Consider the following 15,923-nt stretch of genomic DNA (forward strand, 5'->3'; position numbering starts at 1 on the left):
GCGAAAGAAGCAAGAGGATTGGTGAGGCACCATATGAATTTATTGGATCAAGCCGAGTTAGTGAAAAAAGCAAAATTACTTTGAACATGCCAATAAAGCGGGAAGATGGTTGTCAAGCAGATTGAAAAAGGAATTAGAAAGCAGAACGATTAAATGGTTAAGGGACAAATCAGGTCATTTAGTGGCCAGTAATGGGGAAAAAAAAGAAGTGGCGTATGATTTTTTTCAAGGAGTTTTTATTATTATTATTATTATTATTATTATTATTATTATTATTATTATTATTAATTCAATTTATATACCGCCCTTCTCCTATTGGACTCAGGGCAGTGCACAGCCAAGGATAAAAAACATACCAATACAAAATTTAAAATCAATTAAAAGAATTATACAGCTTTGGCCCACAATTTAAAACAATCCAATTAAAACCCAATTTACACTTAAAAAGCTAAAAAGAGCTAAAAAAGGGAGGGGGGTTCACCTGCTTGATGAAAAAGAAAAGTTTTTAGGGCACGGCGGAAGGCCCAGAGATCTGGTATCCTTCGTATCTCCGGGGGCAAATCGTTCCAGAGGGCAGGTGCTGCCACAGAGAAGGCCCTCCCCCTGGGGGTCGCCAGCCGACATTGCCTGGCTGACGGCACCCTAAGGAGTCCCTCTCTGTGGGAGCGTACTGGTCGGTGGGAGGCTATCGGCAGCAGAAGGCGGTCGATAGTTATATCAAAGAAAAGACACTAGTCAAAAGCAATTCAGTTTCCTAGAGAACTTGCCAGAGGTACCAGATCAGATAAGAGATATACTGAATAGAAATATCTCAGAGGAGGAAATAGAGGAAAGTCTGAAAAAACAGAAGAGTGGTAAAACCCCTGGAACAGATGGACTGCCTGTAGAAGTGTATAAGGCAATTTGGGAAGTGATTGGGACCCAGTTGTGCGACGTCTTTAAAACTAAGTGTTGAATGATGGACGAAAGCCAAAATCCTGGGAAGAGATGTATATCTCTCTCCTTCCTAAGGAAGGGGCTGATACGACCTATATTAAGAATTATAGACCAATAGCCTTGCTTAATGCCGATTATAAATTGTTTGCATCCATCCTAGCAAAAAGACTACAGTTTTTTTTTAAATCAGTTCATACATAGAGACCAGAATGGTTTCTTACCGCATAGATTGCTGAGAGATAACCTGAGAGTAATATTAAATGCTCTTGAGTTTTATGAACATCACTCGGACAAACAGATGGCACTTCTCTTTTTAGATGCTTACAAAGCATTTGACAGTGTGAGTTGGGAATTTATGTTAACCCAGCTTCGTAAAATGGAATTTGGCGAAAAATTTACACAGGCGATACAAACAATTTAAACCAGATGATTATTAAATGAGTCAACTTTATGACCTTTCTTGCCATGGTTGTTAAGCAAATCACTGCAGTTGTTAAGTGAATCACACAGGCATTAAGCGAATCTGACTTCCCCTAATGACTTTGCTTGTCGGAAGCTGGCTGGGAAGATTACAAATGACAATCACGTGATCCTGGAATGCTGGCAGCCATGGTAAACCCCTGAAATTGGATCACATGACTATGGGAATGCTGCAATGATTGTAAGTATGAAGACAATCATAAGTCATTTTTTTCAGTGCCATTGTAATTCCTAACAGTCAGTAAACAAATGGTTGTAAGTCAAAGACTGCGTGTATTCACAAATCTTTCTGGATCTGTTTTAAGGACGCTACTGTGCTTTGTTTCAGTGCATATACTGATATATTCACAGGTGAGAAATTGGTACTTTACAGGGAAAATGAGAAATCTTAATCTGTACTGAATATCACCATTGAGCAGAAAATTATGTTGAGTGGGGAACTGTATGTTTTTTTAGTGTCATCTTCTAGTCATCCAGAGTTTTATAGCCCAGCTATGAAAGAGGGAGACAGCTCTGAAAAGCTTAGACCTTGGGGCCTTTTTGCATCTGACTTACACTCATCACTCCCACATAAGGGATGTTCAATGGCTGTGATTGCTACACAGCCATCAGAGACCATTTCTGAACTGAAACTGTGTTTGACCTATGTTGTTTTGTGAGCTCAGGCAACAAATTTAAGGAGATTTTGCAACTCACCTGTGGATCTTTAAAAATAAATTGCTTTCAGTTAGGTTCTCTGATTGAAAAATCGGCATCTCACTTAAAAGGCATTTCTCTGCTAGTGATTTTAACAACTTCCAATCTCTCCAGGCTATTTACAGCCACTCTCCCTTCATCCATAGTAGCCCAGCCAAATTTGTAAGAATTTTGTCTCTCTCCCCACCCCTCTTCAGGAGGGACCAGCATGCTGCAAAGCACCAAAACACATTATTTTTTTTATTTTTTTCAAACAACATCCCTGGAGATACGTTCTAAACTGAAACTGTACAAGGGAAAGAGAATAATGATTTTGTTGAGTTAAGAGTCAGGAGCTGGGGTGAAGTGTTCCCTCCAGAGGAAAATGAGACTGCCCACAAACTCAGTTTTTTAAAAGAAACTATTGGCTTCACTGCAATTTCAGTTAATCTGCATCTAAGCCGGAACTAAATTGATTCACCTCTTGAATATTGCCAACATCATTGCAACACTGAAGCTTGGAACTGCTTTTCTGGATTGGGGGACCCTTCACCCTGTCACTCGTGCCCTTGTGATCTCTCATCTGAACTACCGTGAGCTGTGGTGACACAGTGGTTAGAATGCAGTATTGCAGGCTATTTCTGCTGACTGCCAGCAGTTCAATTCTCATTGGCTCAAGGTTGATTCAGAGCCTTCCATCCTTCTGAGGTCAGTAAAATGAGGACCCAGATTGTTGGAGGCAATATGCTGACTCTATATAAACTTCTTAAAGAGAGACTGTAAAGCACGGTGAAGCGGTATATAAGTCTAAGTGCTATTGCTATTACAATACACTCTACACTGAGCTGCCCTTGACAAGGTTTGGAAGTTTCAATTGGTGCAGAATGTAGCAGCAAGTGTAGTAAATGGCTCCGCTAACTCAGTGTGTGTAACACCACTATTCCGTGACCTGCTTTTGTTGCTAGGCTGCTTCCAAATGTAGTTCAATGTGCTGATTTTCACCTTTAAAGCCCTTCATGGTTTAGAACCAGGTTACTTGATGAACCATTTCTCCCCAATTGTTTTTACCATCCAATACAGTCAGACCAGATGAGCATGCTTCAGGTCATGTCTGCCAAAGAATGCCAGTTGGCAGGGCCCAGAAGACATGCCTATTCTGCCACAGTGCCCACCTTGTGGGCAGGGGTGAAATGCTCCCGGTTCGTACCGGATCACCCGATCCGGTAGTGATGGAGGCGGGTGGTTCGGAGAAAAAAAATCCCTGCCCCCCCCCATGCCCAGCTGAGCCGCACAATCATCAGAGGCTTTTTTTTTTTTAACTTTTAAAAGCATTTTTTCTACAACCTCTTCGGCTGAGTTGCCTGATCAGCAGAGGCTTTTGAAAGCATTTTTTTTCGCTGAAGAGGTTGTAGAAAAAATGGTTTTAAAAGTAAAAAAAAAAAAAATTGGCCACACCCACCCAGTCACATTACCCACCCACCCACCAAGCCACACCCACAGAACCAGTAGTAACAAATTTTAGATTTCATCGCTGCTTGTGGGACATTCTACCTCCAGATACCAGGATGGCTCTCTCGCTGCTGGCTTTTTGTAAAACCTGGTTCTGTGCCCAGGCCTGGGACCCCAACAATGTTCAGGAACTCACTTTTTGGTTTTGCTAGTGATGTTGCTCAGCTGCTGTATTTTAACTTTTGAAATGTTTAAAATTATTTTTATTTTAAGTCTGTCCACTACCCACAGTCACTTATTGAGATGGGTGACCATATAAATCAGATGGCAGAATGGGTTTTTTTTTTTTTTTTTAATTTGATTTATATGCCGCCCTTCTCCGGAGACTCAGGGCGGCTTACAATGCGTTAAGCAATAGCCTTCATTCTTTTGTATATTTTTTATACAAAGTCAGCTTATTGCCCCCACAAACTGGGTCCTCATTTCACCTACCTTAGAAAGGATGGAAGGCTGAGTCAACCTTGAGCCTTGGAGAGATTCGAACCAGCAGAAATTGCAGGCAGCTGTGTTAATAACAGGGTTCATTAACCACTGTACCATCAAGGCTCTTGGGTTGGGTTGATATATAAATAAAACAGAGACTCAAGGCATAGTTTCTCAAACTTTTAATATTTTATCATACTTTTGTTAAAGTTATCATCAAAATTAAGTATCGCTGGTACTGCTGTGCTTGTATTTCAGCCATGTCTTAAAATAGTTCAACCAAGCTGAAGTTGCTTTCTGCTGCTAAGGCTACATTTAGCCACTAGGTGGCTCAGTGGCTAAGACACTGAGCTTGTCGATCAGAAAGGTCAGCAGTTCGGCGGTTCGAATCCCTAGTACAGATCTTCTTCGTGAGGAGGGGTTTGGACTAGATGACCTCCAAGGTCCCTTCCAACTCTGTTACTGTTATTATATAAAGCTGAGCTTTATGGCCCCACTTTGCCCCCATAGCGGTTACTCTGGTAGTATAGTAGAGCTTAAACCATGTACTGTGTATTCCCCAACACAAAAATAAAGGGAGAAGAACATAAGTCCATGGAACTATAGAACAATACCCTGTACTATATGCTTCTCTTTCATGCTCAGAGCAATTGTATAAGTCAACGCAGCCGTGAAATTCTCAGAAGACATACTTGGGATATTTTAGTACTGTGTACTATTATCCAAAGAAAGAAAACGTTGAAGGTTTGCGATGCTTTGGATTCGGTTTGGAAGAAAGAATTCAGAGTGTGCCGGGAGCACTAATTGTTATTGTTAACATTTCCTGACACTTTTATCAGGAAAACTCAAGCAAGTAAACGTACCTAATGCTCCTTCCTCCAATTTTCCTCACAACGATCCACAATTGTAACCTTTGTCTAGGACTATAGTTTGTCTTACTCCACTATGTAATGTTACCTACTGGGAGCACTCTATATGTTTATATTACTTATCATGACTGACATTTTTAATATTCTTTTTATAGAGACTTTTATCATTAAAACCTAAGAGCTCCTGCTGCGTATGTAGGGACTAAGCCCTAATTAAATATTCAGAATAACAGCTGAATATTGTTGAATTTGCATTTATGGGTATGTTAATTGGTCATAGTTGGTTTAAAACCAACCTACGGCCCATATGAACCCCCCTTTTTTTCACTTTTAAAGCCAGTTTCAAAATCTTATATGTTGGCTGCCTCCCAAGAGCTTTTACCCTTTCCCTTCCAAAAGATATACAGCTATGCTAAGAACTCTCACTTTTCCTTCATGTCTAATTGAAGATAAATTGTGGTATTTGCTACTAAAATGTATTTTACATTAACAGGTTGCATTTGAAATCCTTGTTTTTAAAACATTGTCTGGTTTGTATGCTGTAAGTCATCTTGGGAGGATTTAAGACTTGAGTTCTTGCAAAATGGCTAGAAAATTGATTAAAGCAATAAAGTAAAACAATTGTTTGTGGAGAAGGAATTGTGGAGTAGGTTAGTGAAGAGTTAAACTTTAAGAAGCTCGAATCATAACAATATTCCATAGACAGGGAGATTGACAGTATAATGGACTCAGGAATTGCATAAAATAACAGAAAAGAGGCTGACACACGCTGCGTTGTCATATTGTATGGTTTGAAAAGAATTAAGAATGGCTTGTTTGCTTACGTTTGTGCTATGAAACTGTCATGCTGCAGATGTTGCCCCAGAAGTCTGCATTATTTCAAAGAGTTATCGGTATAGATGTCATGAAAAACAGTTTGTGAGGTGGGTGGGGTTGGTAATTCTTCCTGGGGAATCTAAAATATTGCTATATGCCAGCTGCTGCTGGCAATAACCACTGTATAGTGTCTCTTTGTCATAGAATGCCTTGTGCCATTCAATTGCAAAACCTATCCCGTTACCCTTTTTTTTGGCTACAGTTTTCAACAGGGGTTAGATTTTGGGGGAGGGGTGGGTTAGCATAGGAGTTTTTGTTAAAACAAATGATTTGCAAGAACAAACTTAAGTGGGTTACTACATGGCTTCCATTAACACTGTTCTAACTGTGGGAGGGGGAGATGTAAAAAAAGTCAATATGCCGGCCACAATCAACCAAGCATGATGTATATAAAAAGGGGGTGGGTAGGATTTCAATTGCATGGTTGCAGCTACCATCTTTTTTTTTTTTTTTAACTGCTTTTACAGGTAGTCCTCATTTAGCTACTGGAGTTACCGTGATGAAAACTTTGTGAGCAATCCACATATTTATCACCTTTGCAGATCTGTAAAGCAAAGGAAAGCTGAAGTAAGATCACAAACACAGCCATGGTTTCAGTGGTGGGATTTAAGTAATTTAACAACCGGTTCTCTGCCCTAATGATTTCTTCGAACAACCAGTTTGCCAGACTGCTCAGAAAGTTAACAACCGGCTCTCCCGAAGTGGTGCGAACTGGCTGAATCCCACCACTGCATGGTTTCACTTAGCAATCTCTTTGCTTAACAACTGAGTTGCCAGCCCCAATTGTGGTTGCTAATTAAACAAGGACTGCCTGAGTGTACTACTTTTTTGGGTACTCCTGCTATTCTGTTCTTTCTCCATTACATTCAGCTGCCATTCTTGGATAATTCAGCTCTTTCAATAGGAGAGGCTGTGAGGAGGATGTTTATTTATTTGTGTCAGAACCATCACAATTAAAATAAGGCATATTTTATGACGTAAAATTTAAGATAAAAAATACAAGATTAAAATATGTACAAATTAAACAGATCTTGCCCAAAAATTAGCAACAAAATTAGCAACTAACAGACTCTCACCCACCATCTCAAACTCTTTGGAGAAGTTCTTTTAGGAAATTAAATCAGCAACAAGTTTAAAACAATAGTAAACCTTCTTGGAAAAAAATTGTGTCAGTTTCATTTTCATTCTAAGCAGGTTTTTTTTTAAAGCCTAGATTGGCTGTGCAAACCCAGATATCTGATTAAGCAGTTTTTCTACAATTTTCCATTGTTGACATCTGTTTTCCTACTATTTTCAGCAAAGATCTCCAATCTGGTGCAGGGTATAATCTGTCCTTCCTTCCTTCCTTCCTTCCTTCCTTCCTTCCTTCCTTCCTTCCTTCCTTCCTTCCTTCCTTCCTTCCTTCCACATGTGCTTTCATTAGCTATTTCTGACCTAACCTCAGTTTATTTATTGAGCCTCTTTGTGACCATATAGTAGCTATTACAAACTGAGTGAAAACTGTAGAAGTTTTTTAAAACAACTATAGGTAAGCTTATTTATCTAAGATTTATTGCGCTCTCTAACATACCTGATTGGTCAGAAGGTACCTTCCTTCCTTACTTTCTTAACTGCAAAAAAATAAAAGGTGCCAATCAGCTGTGTTACAAAAACCAAAAGCTTCCTTATGAGCAATAATGATTAAAAAGGACTTTATCTAAAATGTTGTTATACACCACTTGATTGGCTATCAGCTACAAAATTTATGGTAATTCTGAATGAAATATTTATTTTTTTTAATTTAATTTTATTTTATTTTGTCGAGTACATATTAGATAATATATATAAGTATAAGCATGAATTGAATACATAAAATGAATACAATTAAAGGGAACATTAGGACAGGGATGGTAGGCATGCTCCTCTATAGGAGCTTTTTGGCCTTTGCTATTTGCTTCCTTCTCAGGACTGACCTGATTTACACATTAAGATAACTAAGGTTTGCTGAACAAACCACAGCTGGTTGGGATGCCTAAATACCCTGAACAATAAACCACTGTTTATAAAGCACATTGCCTGAGTTCAGTTAGCAGCCTGTGCCAAAATCATATTTTGGTTCTGTGGGATACACAACTGTGAATGCATATTTACCCCAGCTGCTTTCTTCTCCAAAAGCAACTCACTTAATTAGAAAAAAAAAATGTGCTTAGATTCAATTGATCTGTGTGAGCTTGGACAATTAGTTAATTCTGTAAATCATGATAGGGATTACCATGTTTGAGTGGCTTGTATGAACTGAAGTTCATCCACCTCGGTTGCTTCCTCTTAAACAAGCATCAGGCTAATTTTTGCATGGCGTGAAGAGAAACACTTCTTTCCTGCCTGAATGTTGACTGCAGTGCATGAAGTACGGTAGGTCTCTGCTAGAATCTCTTATCTTTCACAATGGGGCTTTTTGTCCATTGGCTCATATGAAAGTGACTCAGTGGCTCTTCCAAGACTTCTAGCAATACTAAAAATATTTTGGAGTCTGAATCAGGTTGGGTAAAACCAGGTAAAGAAGTCACATCCATGCAGATGTGCTTTTTAGTTGGCATCATATTTTTCAAATTTAAGTAGGACCCAAGACTTAGCAAGGAAAGCAGGGGGGGTGGGGGTTGGAGGGGTGGGGATAGAGGTCTTTAATCAATGGCTGAGATTCAGGAAAAGTTGCTGATTTGCAGCTCTTCTCTAAGTTGAGTGCTCATTGTAGCTGCTTAAATTTAGGCTTTACCCAGCCTTTGTGAAGCATCTGCGGGAAATTCTGCCTAGGCTGAATTGCATTGACATCTGTGAAGCTTAGCTCTGTGGATGAATAAATGGTGTCTGGGAAATCCCACTTATTTTGGCTCCAGTGGAAATGCATTCTGGGGTCAGAAAATATGAGAGAGGTAGTGAACAAAGCAAACTGATACAATGGCAGTATGGAAAAATCATCCTTGTAATTGGATTTTGTGGTGGATAAAATGATCTCCCAGGTTACAGACATGGGACAAATCCAGACACAATTCTTTTATTAAAATACAAAAATCTAGCCCATTATTTATTAGAACCATGGCTTGTCTTTATTTAAAGGAATTTATGGTAGTATTTATCAAAGATGCCTGTTTTTTTTTTATTATTGTTGTTGTTGTTATCATTATTTCTATTATTTCTACAAGATATAACTTAGAGGGAATAGCCCTGAGCAAGTGCTATTTCCTCTAAGCTATACTTTTTATGAATTTGAATTTTATATTAAAAAGCTATATTTTTTATCTATTTGAACCTTCATGTCTGCATCTCAATTAGCTCTTTATTGTACATGTGTATTGTTTATTAGAAAGCCAGTTTGGTATAGTGGTTAAAGCACCATGCTAGGAACTAGGAGATTGTGAGTTCTAGTTCTGCCTTAGGCACAAAGCCACCTTTGGGCCAGTCTCGCTACCAGTCATAGGAAGGAGGCAATAGCAAATCACTTCTGAAAATATCAGGAAAATTACAGACAGCTTACAGGAGTCAAGACTGGCTCAAAGACAAAAGCAGTTTATTAATTCTTTTTAGTTATTCTTAATTAAAAAGATAGAATCTTATACTAAAGCCGTAAGAAAACTTTACTGTTGTCTATGTGTCCTTGAAAAACTAATTGAAAATGGAAATTCTTTACATGAAATCCCAGTGTTCAGTATTTTGAAACAGCTACCCTTTCTGTTCTTTTTTGATGGAGGGAGAGTACATGTAATACTTAAAACAATGAACAGAAAAAAATCATTTTACTATAGAAAACCATAAAATAATCTCACTGAAGCAAAAACAGCAATGCTTTTTTCAACCTTTTTTCTTTTACATTCTTGATAAATGTCTACTGCCCTTTGTTTAAAAAATTACGCCCCTCTCCAAATTACATAAGAAATACATAGTAATATTAATGACAGGAACAGATTCTGATTTTTTATCTCATCTTTTTTCATCTCCTGTCTAAGATGTCATTGTTCATCTGTCTAGAACAGTGTTTCTCAAACTTTGCATAGCTGGCTGGGGAATTGTAGGAGCTGAAATTCACACGTCTTAAATGAAGTTGCCAAGGTTGAGAAACACTGGTTTAGAAGGAAATGTTATTAAATCTGCCAAAGCAAATATAGAAAGTTTTGTGACACCTTAAAAACTACTGATTGTATCACGGTGCATATTTGTAATTTCCTACAGGCTAAAAGATTCAAAAACAATATTGCTGATCCTAATAGTGTTAATTTATATTGTGCAGTACGACCATGCAGATAGAAATCAATTTTATCTGTCACAAAGAATTTCTGATATATAACTGGAGAATACATGATTTCTCGAGAGAAATAAAACAAGAGAAGAGGGAATCAAGCTATTCTCCAAAGTACCTGAAGGCAGAACAAGAAGCAATGGATGTAAACTAATCAAGGAGAGAACCGACTTAGAAATAAGGAGAAATTTCCTGACAGTTAGAACAATTAATCAGTGGAATGACTTGATTCCAGAAATTGTGGCCGTTCCATCGCTGGTAGTTTTTAAGAAGCGATCAGACAGGCTTTTGTCTGAAATGGTATAGGGTTTCCTGCTTGAACAGGCGGTTAGACTAGAAGACCTCCAAGGTCCCTTGCAACTGTTACTCCATTATTCTATTAAGAGAAAAATGTTTCTGAATCTTTATACTCCAGTATCCGTGTCCCATTTCTTACCTGATTCTAGATAATGAGGTTTATAAATCTATTGTCGAATGTCATACTATTGCAGACCATTTGGATTTTATTCCTTGGCAGTCTAGTGTACATATTTTCTTTTTTGCCCATCAAAAGCATTGGCAGGGGACTTAATGTGTTTATAACAGTGCTGTCCATTAACCTTGGAAAATCTAATACATATGGAAGAACTGCAAAGTTACAGCCAACTGCTATAAAGAATAAAATCTACTATTAATCTGCTGCTACTCCTCATCACCAAAATCCTTGAAAGGTTCAGTGCATCTAACAGACAACCCTGAATTAAAGCACATGTAAACAGTTATGCTCCCTAGTCATCCTCATTCATGAACCAGAAGAGTGTCAGCAGCTATATACTGTAGGTACTCCTTGTTTAATGACCACAACCGGGACCAGCAGCTCGGTTGTTAAGCAAATAAGTTGCTAAGTGAAACATCACCATTTCACAATCTTATTTCCATTTTCCTTTGCTTTACAGACTTGTGAAAGTTACAAATGCGAAGTTTGGTTGCCAAGTTATTTTTCCATCATCACTGTAACTGCTAAATGAGGCAATAACTAAATGGCTACCTGTAATGCTGGCATCCAAAGGAAATTAGTAGATTGGACATTTCACCTTTTTTTACAGACACAGTTAAATAAAATTACTACAAACATTAATTTCTCATTTGAAGTGTTACAGATGGGAGATCTCTAACAGATGGCCTTTCGCTCCCTCGCTTTCCCATCGTTTTCAGAGAACATTGTGACAAGAGACAGGTGCCAGCCACTCATTCCTGTCTTCCCTGTTGCTTTAGCTGCAGGCATCTTCTATTTGGGATTCTCCCAGCATGCCAGGTGTGGAACACATCTTGCTATGTCAGTTCCAAAGAGCCAAGCCTAATAGAGAGAGGGATTTTGCATTGTGTTCTCAGAGGCTGATCCAGAAGTCTCTCTCCTCTCCCGCCCCCCCCCACCCCTCCAGGGCGATAATTGCCATCTGCAAAGGAAGCAGTGCTAATGGCAAGGGAATCCAGGCTGTCTGCATATTCCTTGTGAATTGGGGAAGCTGAAAGGAAATTGGCTTAATTTTACAAGCCTCCTCCCTCCATCCCAGAAGGCTTGCCATCATTCTGAAGTGTTGCCATAGATACAGCTAAGAGAGAACTCTGCGTGAAATCAAAAGGGGGAACTATAGAAAGATTAAGACACGTGAACCTTTGAGTTGCCTTGCTAGTTTGAAAGAGCCAGTCACTACTCCCGGGATGTATATTTATTCCATTTTCACTTCTACCAAATAAAATGTAAAGAACAGTTGTTGACAACTGGTCCTGTGTGTCCCAGAACCAAAAGAGACTTGAGAATAAACAAAAATATGGAGTTATGATTCTTTCCAATATAGAAAACCGTGCATATTTTGGCTTTGGAACTCCCCCACCCCACCCAGCCTTCAGAAGATAACGCTGAAAAATCCTGATATTAAAATTATTAAAAATCCTTTGCGTGCATAGAATGAAGAATTACTATAAAACAGCTGTTCATTCCATTCTATTTTTTCTTTGGGGGTGCGTAGCAGAATATTTCTTGCATTTAATTATTTCAATAGTAGATTCAAAGACACTCACTGGCCCAAAAGTCACCCAGTCAAATAGAACATGGTTGAATGAGGAATGTGTGTTTTCATAGTTTTAAAATCACTAAGCCTGTTAATCTTAGAGATTTAGAATTACATTTTTACTAAGATAATATTTAGTAACATACAAACATTGATAGATTAGATTAGATTAGATTAGATTAGATTAGATTAGATTAGATTAGATTAGATTAGGATAGATGCATCAGAAGCATTGTATTCTTAAATCTTTATCAAAGTTAACAAATTATTTAAAATTTATGTACTTTAAAATATTAAATAATATTTTAAAGATTTTTTTTACAAACCATTTAAGCTGTTTGAAACCTTGAAAAATAAGTTCCAGTTTACCTTCTTTGAATCATTATTTAGTATTAGGAAATTGGAAGTTGCTTCACTACAATTCCCAGAAGTCCCAGCATTAGCTATACTGTTTAGAGCTCTTGGGAGTTGAATTCAAGCAATATCTGAAAATCCCAGATTGTTTGTTTCTGCATTTAATGGAGTGTGGACTGTTTTACTAGCAGACTGAATGTTCCATTTCAAAGATTTTTTTTTCTTACCAGGATCAGATCAAATTAGAGCATAATTCAATTCCCTAAAACTCAAATGTTGCATAATGGTGCAGATCGGGTGCTTCTGGGATTCTTGCTTTGTACATCTGTAATCATGTTCATCCTTCATTCACATTTTTTAAGAGTCTGGTTTTTTTCAGACCTTGAAATTTTCTTGCACAAGAAGGACTTTGAATAGTTAAGAAAGTCTTCATGAAGAAGCACCATTGAATTCCACGAAAGAGCAACAGCACCACATCCTGGACAACTGCAGCTTTTTTTCTTAAATTGTCTTTGTGTTTCCTGATGCATCTCTACAAGTATCTCAGAAGAAGGGACAATGAAAGAGATATATAGTAGTAATTTATATGCCACTCAAGAATCCAAATTCTTTACAGGGCTCCAGATTGTTCTTCACAAATCGTTAAGCATTATATTTCCATGCTATATTTCCAAATGAAATATAACTTTAAGGCACTTGAATTTATTTTAAAGTAGTGATATTAGTGCAAAGAATTAAACTGACAACCATCCACTAAGGGAACTATTTTTATTATCTCTATTCCATGAAAAACTCACAAAGCTAAAAAGTGCAACTTTCAAATGTTTCTATTTCCAAATAGAGGCACAGTACAGGTAGTCTTCAACTTACAACCACAATTAAGCCCCAAATTTCTGTTGTTAAGTGAGACGTTTGTGAAGTGAGTTTTGCCCCATTTTACGACTTTTCTTGCCTCAGTTGTTAAGTGAATCACTACAGTTGATTAGTAAGCCGTTCATTAAGTGAGCCTGTCTTCCCCATTGATTTTGCTTGGGAGAAGGTCGCAAAAGGCGATCACATGATCTTGGGACACAGCAACCGTCATAAATACGAACCAGTTACCAAGCATCTGAATTTTGATCACATGATCACGGGGATGCTGCAAAGGCTGTAATTGTGAAAAATGGTCATAAGTCACTTTTTTTAGTGCTGTTGTAACTTTGAACGGTCACTAAATGAACTGTTGAGGAGTTGAGGACTACCTGTAATTCTAAAATGCTATATATCTCTGTTTCTTACAGCTCCTGCTATAGTTGTGCCACCGAAAAGGATTCACAATGTAACTGGAGCCCAGGTCTATCTGTCCTGTGAGGTGAAAGCAGTTCCAACACCAATCATCACTTGGAAGAAAGTAGGTTAAGGGTCCTTCTAAATGCAGTTGGCTGAATCAGGCAGCTACATCCATGCCAGGCGTACTTCTGACTCAAGCAGTATCTTACTTACAGAATAGGTTGTGATCTATATTCAGTTGATCCTGGATCTTCTAGAACCCACAACACAATTTTTTTTTTAATCTTTAATTTATATGCTGCCCTTCTCCGGAGACTCAGGGTGGCTTACAATGCGTTAAGTAATAGCCTTCATACTTTTATATATTTATACAAAGTCAGCTTATTGCCCCCACAATCCGGGTCCTCATTTCACCTACCTTAGAAAGGATGGAAGGCTGAGTCAACCTTGAGCCTGGTGAGATTTGAACTTGCAGTAATTGCAAGCAGCAGATGTTAATAACAGTGCTTTAGTCCACTGTACTACAGGATATAGAGGTATTCATAGAATGGATCTTAAAGGTTCCATTAAAATCCTGCAGGAGTGCAGAGTAGCCCTTTAATTGGATGTATTATTATTAACAGTTTTTCTTTACCCTTAATTAGCTGGAGCTGACAAAAGCATTTAGATCCTGAAGATAAAATATATTTTAAATTCAGTGAGCTCTGTTTATTCTTGAATATATAATGTTAGAAGAGACTGTCATGACAGAGGTAAATTCTCACCCTTTTTGTTGGATCAGCAGTCAGTACCATTTTTTGGGTAGCTGAAGGATTGCAGTGGGTGAGATAATGATACAAGATGTGTATGGCAAGGCTTCTCTATTATTTTTAAATAAATCTTTGCATTATGGCTATTTTAGGACTTGCACAACAAATGCCTTGTGTTTCCTTTCTCATGATGCTCTTGATTTTTGGCAGCCGATACCAGAAGAAGCTCTGAGGATGCAAAAAATGGTTCAGGGGCCTCCAACTGTTCATCATATATTAGATGGCTAAGCCTCCCAGGAAAGGGGAGTCTTGAGTAATGGTAGGCTAGGAAAAGGAATATGACAGCTATAGCAAATAAAGTGTCTTAAAGGTAAAGGTAAAGGTTCCCCTCGCACATATGTGCTAGTCATTCCCGACTCTAGGGGGCGGTGCTCATCTCCATTTCAAAGCCGAAGAGCCAGCGCTGTCTGAAGACGTCTCCATGGTCATGTGTCTGGCATGACTAAACGCCAAAGGTGCACAGAACGCTGTTACCTTCCCACCAAAGGTGGTCTCTATTTTTCTACTTGCATTTTTTACGTGCTTTCGAACTGCTAGGTTAGCAGAAGCTGGAACAAGTAACGGGAGCTCAGCCCGTTACGTGGCACTAGGGATTCGAACCGCTGAACTGCCAACCTTTCGATCGACAAGCTCAGCATCTTAGCCACTGAGCCACCACATCCACTAAAGTGTCTTAGGATATTGGAATGTAAGGTTATAATGAGACCGTAATATTAAACAAAGCAAGAAAATAACTAAGCTCAGAGAGCACCAAGGAACTTTCATTTCAACTCTGAGCTTCAAAATATTCTCCATTAAACAAAGCCTCAAGATTTTTTGAAATAAAAATTGTTATACACAAATGTTTAAATAAAACATATACATAATTTTAAGCCAATGAATCTCTTTCAAATATGCTGTCTTGGTTAAATCCCACAGGTCACTGAGTCCCCAAAGGGAGTTAGGCTCTTAGAAGAATTGCCTGGAGACAGAGTTAACATGGCTGTTCAGGTTAGAGGTGGTCCTTCTAAGCATGAGAGCACAGGTTGGGTTTTGGTAAGTATGTCAGAAGGGGCAATTTGTAATGGGACAGCTACTGGGACATGGAATGATTTTTATGTGTAGGATCTCATTTCTTTGGTGAATGGTCCATCAGGATTGTATGTCATCAGTGAGCGTGATTAAACCCAGCGACTTGTGGTATAAAAGCCAAATTTATTTGTCAAATTTATTCACCACCTATCTCACCGTGGGGCTACTCTAGGCAGCTTACAACAACAAAAATGAAGAAATGAAAAGTGTAAATATAACAGTAGGAAAGTAAAGGAACAATATAATAAACAATGGGAAAAAAAGCAAGGATAGAGCGATATGAGAATAAAAGTTGGGTGGGTGGGGAAGCAAGGAGTGAGGGGGAAGCTGG

General features: G+C 38.4%; 1 protein-coding gene across 1 annotated transcript in view; it reads left to right on the plus strand.

The window, feature by feature from the left end:
* The window catches only part of IGFBPL1 (insulin like growth factor binding protein like 1), a 51,604-nt gene that overhangs the window by 31,763 nt on the left and 3,918 nt on the right, over positions 1-15,923 (plus strand). Inside the window, exons 2-3 of the mRNA XM_070938501.1 lie at positions 13,724-13,833; positions 15,440-15,556. Coding sequence (XP_070794602.1) covers positions 13,724-13,833; positions 15,440-15,556 — 227 coding nt within the window. The remainder of the gene's footprint in view (positions 1-13,723; positions 13,834-15,439; positions 15,557-15,923) is intronic.

Source organism: Pituophis catenifer, unplaced genomic scaffold (genome assembly GCF_029215685.1).
Source record: "Pituophis catenifer annectens isolate HBS135680 unplaced genomic scaffold, rPitCat1.0.hap2 SCAF_2, whole genome shotgun sequence".
NCBI classification, from domain to species: domain Eukaryota; kingdom Metazoa; phylum Chordata; class Lepidosauria; order Squamata; family Colubridae; genus Pituophis; species Pituophis catenifer.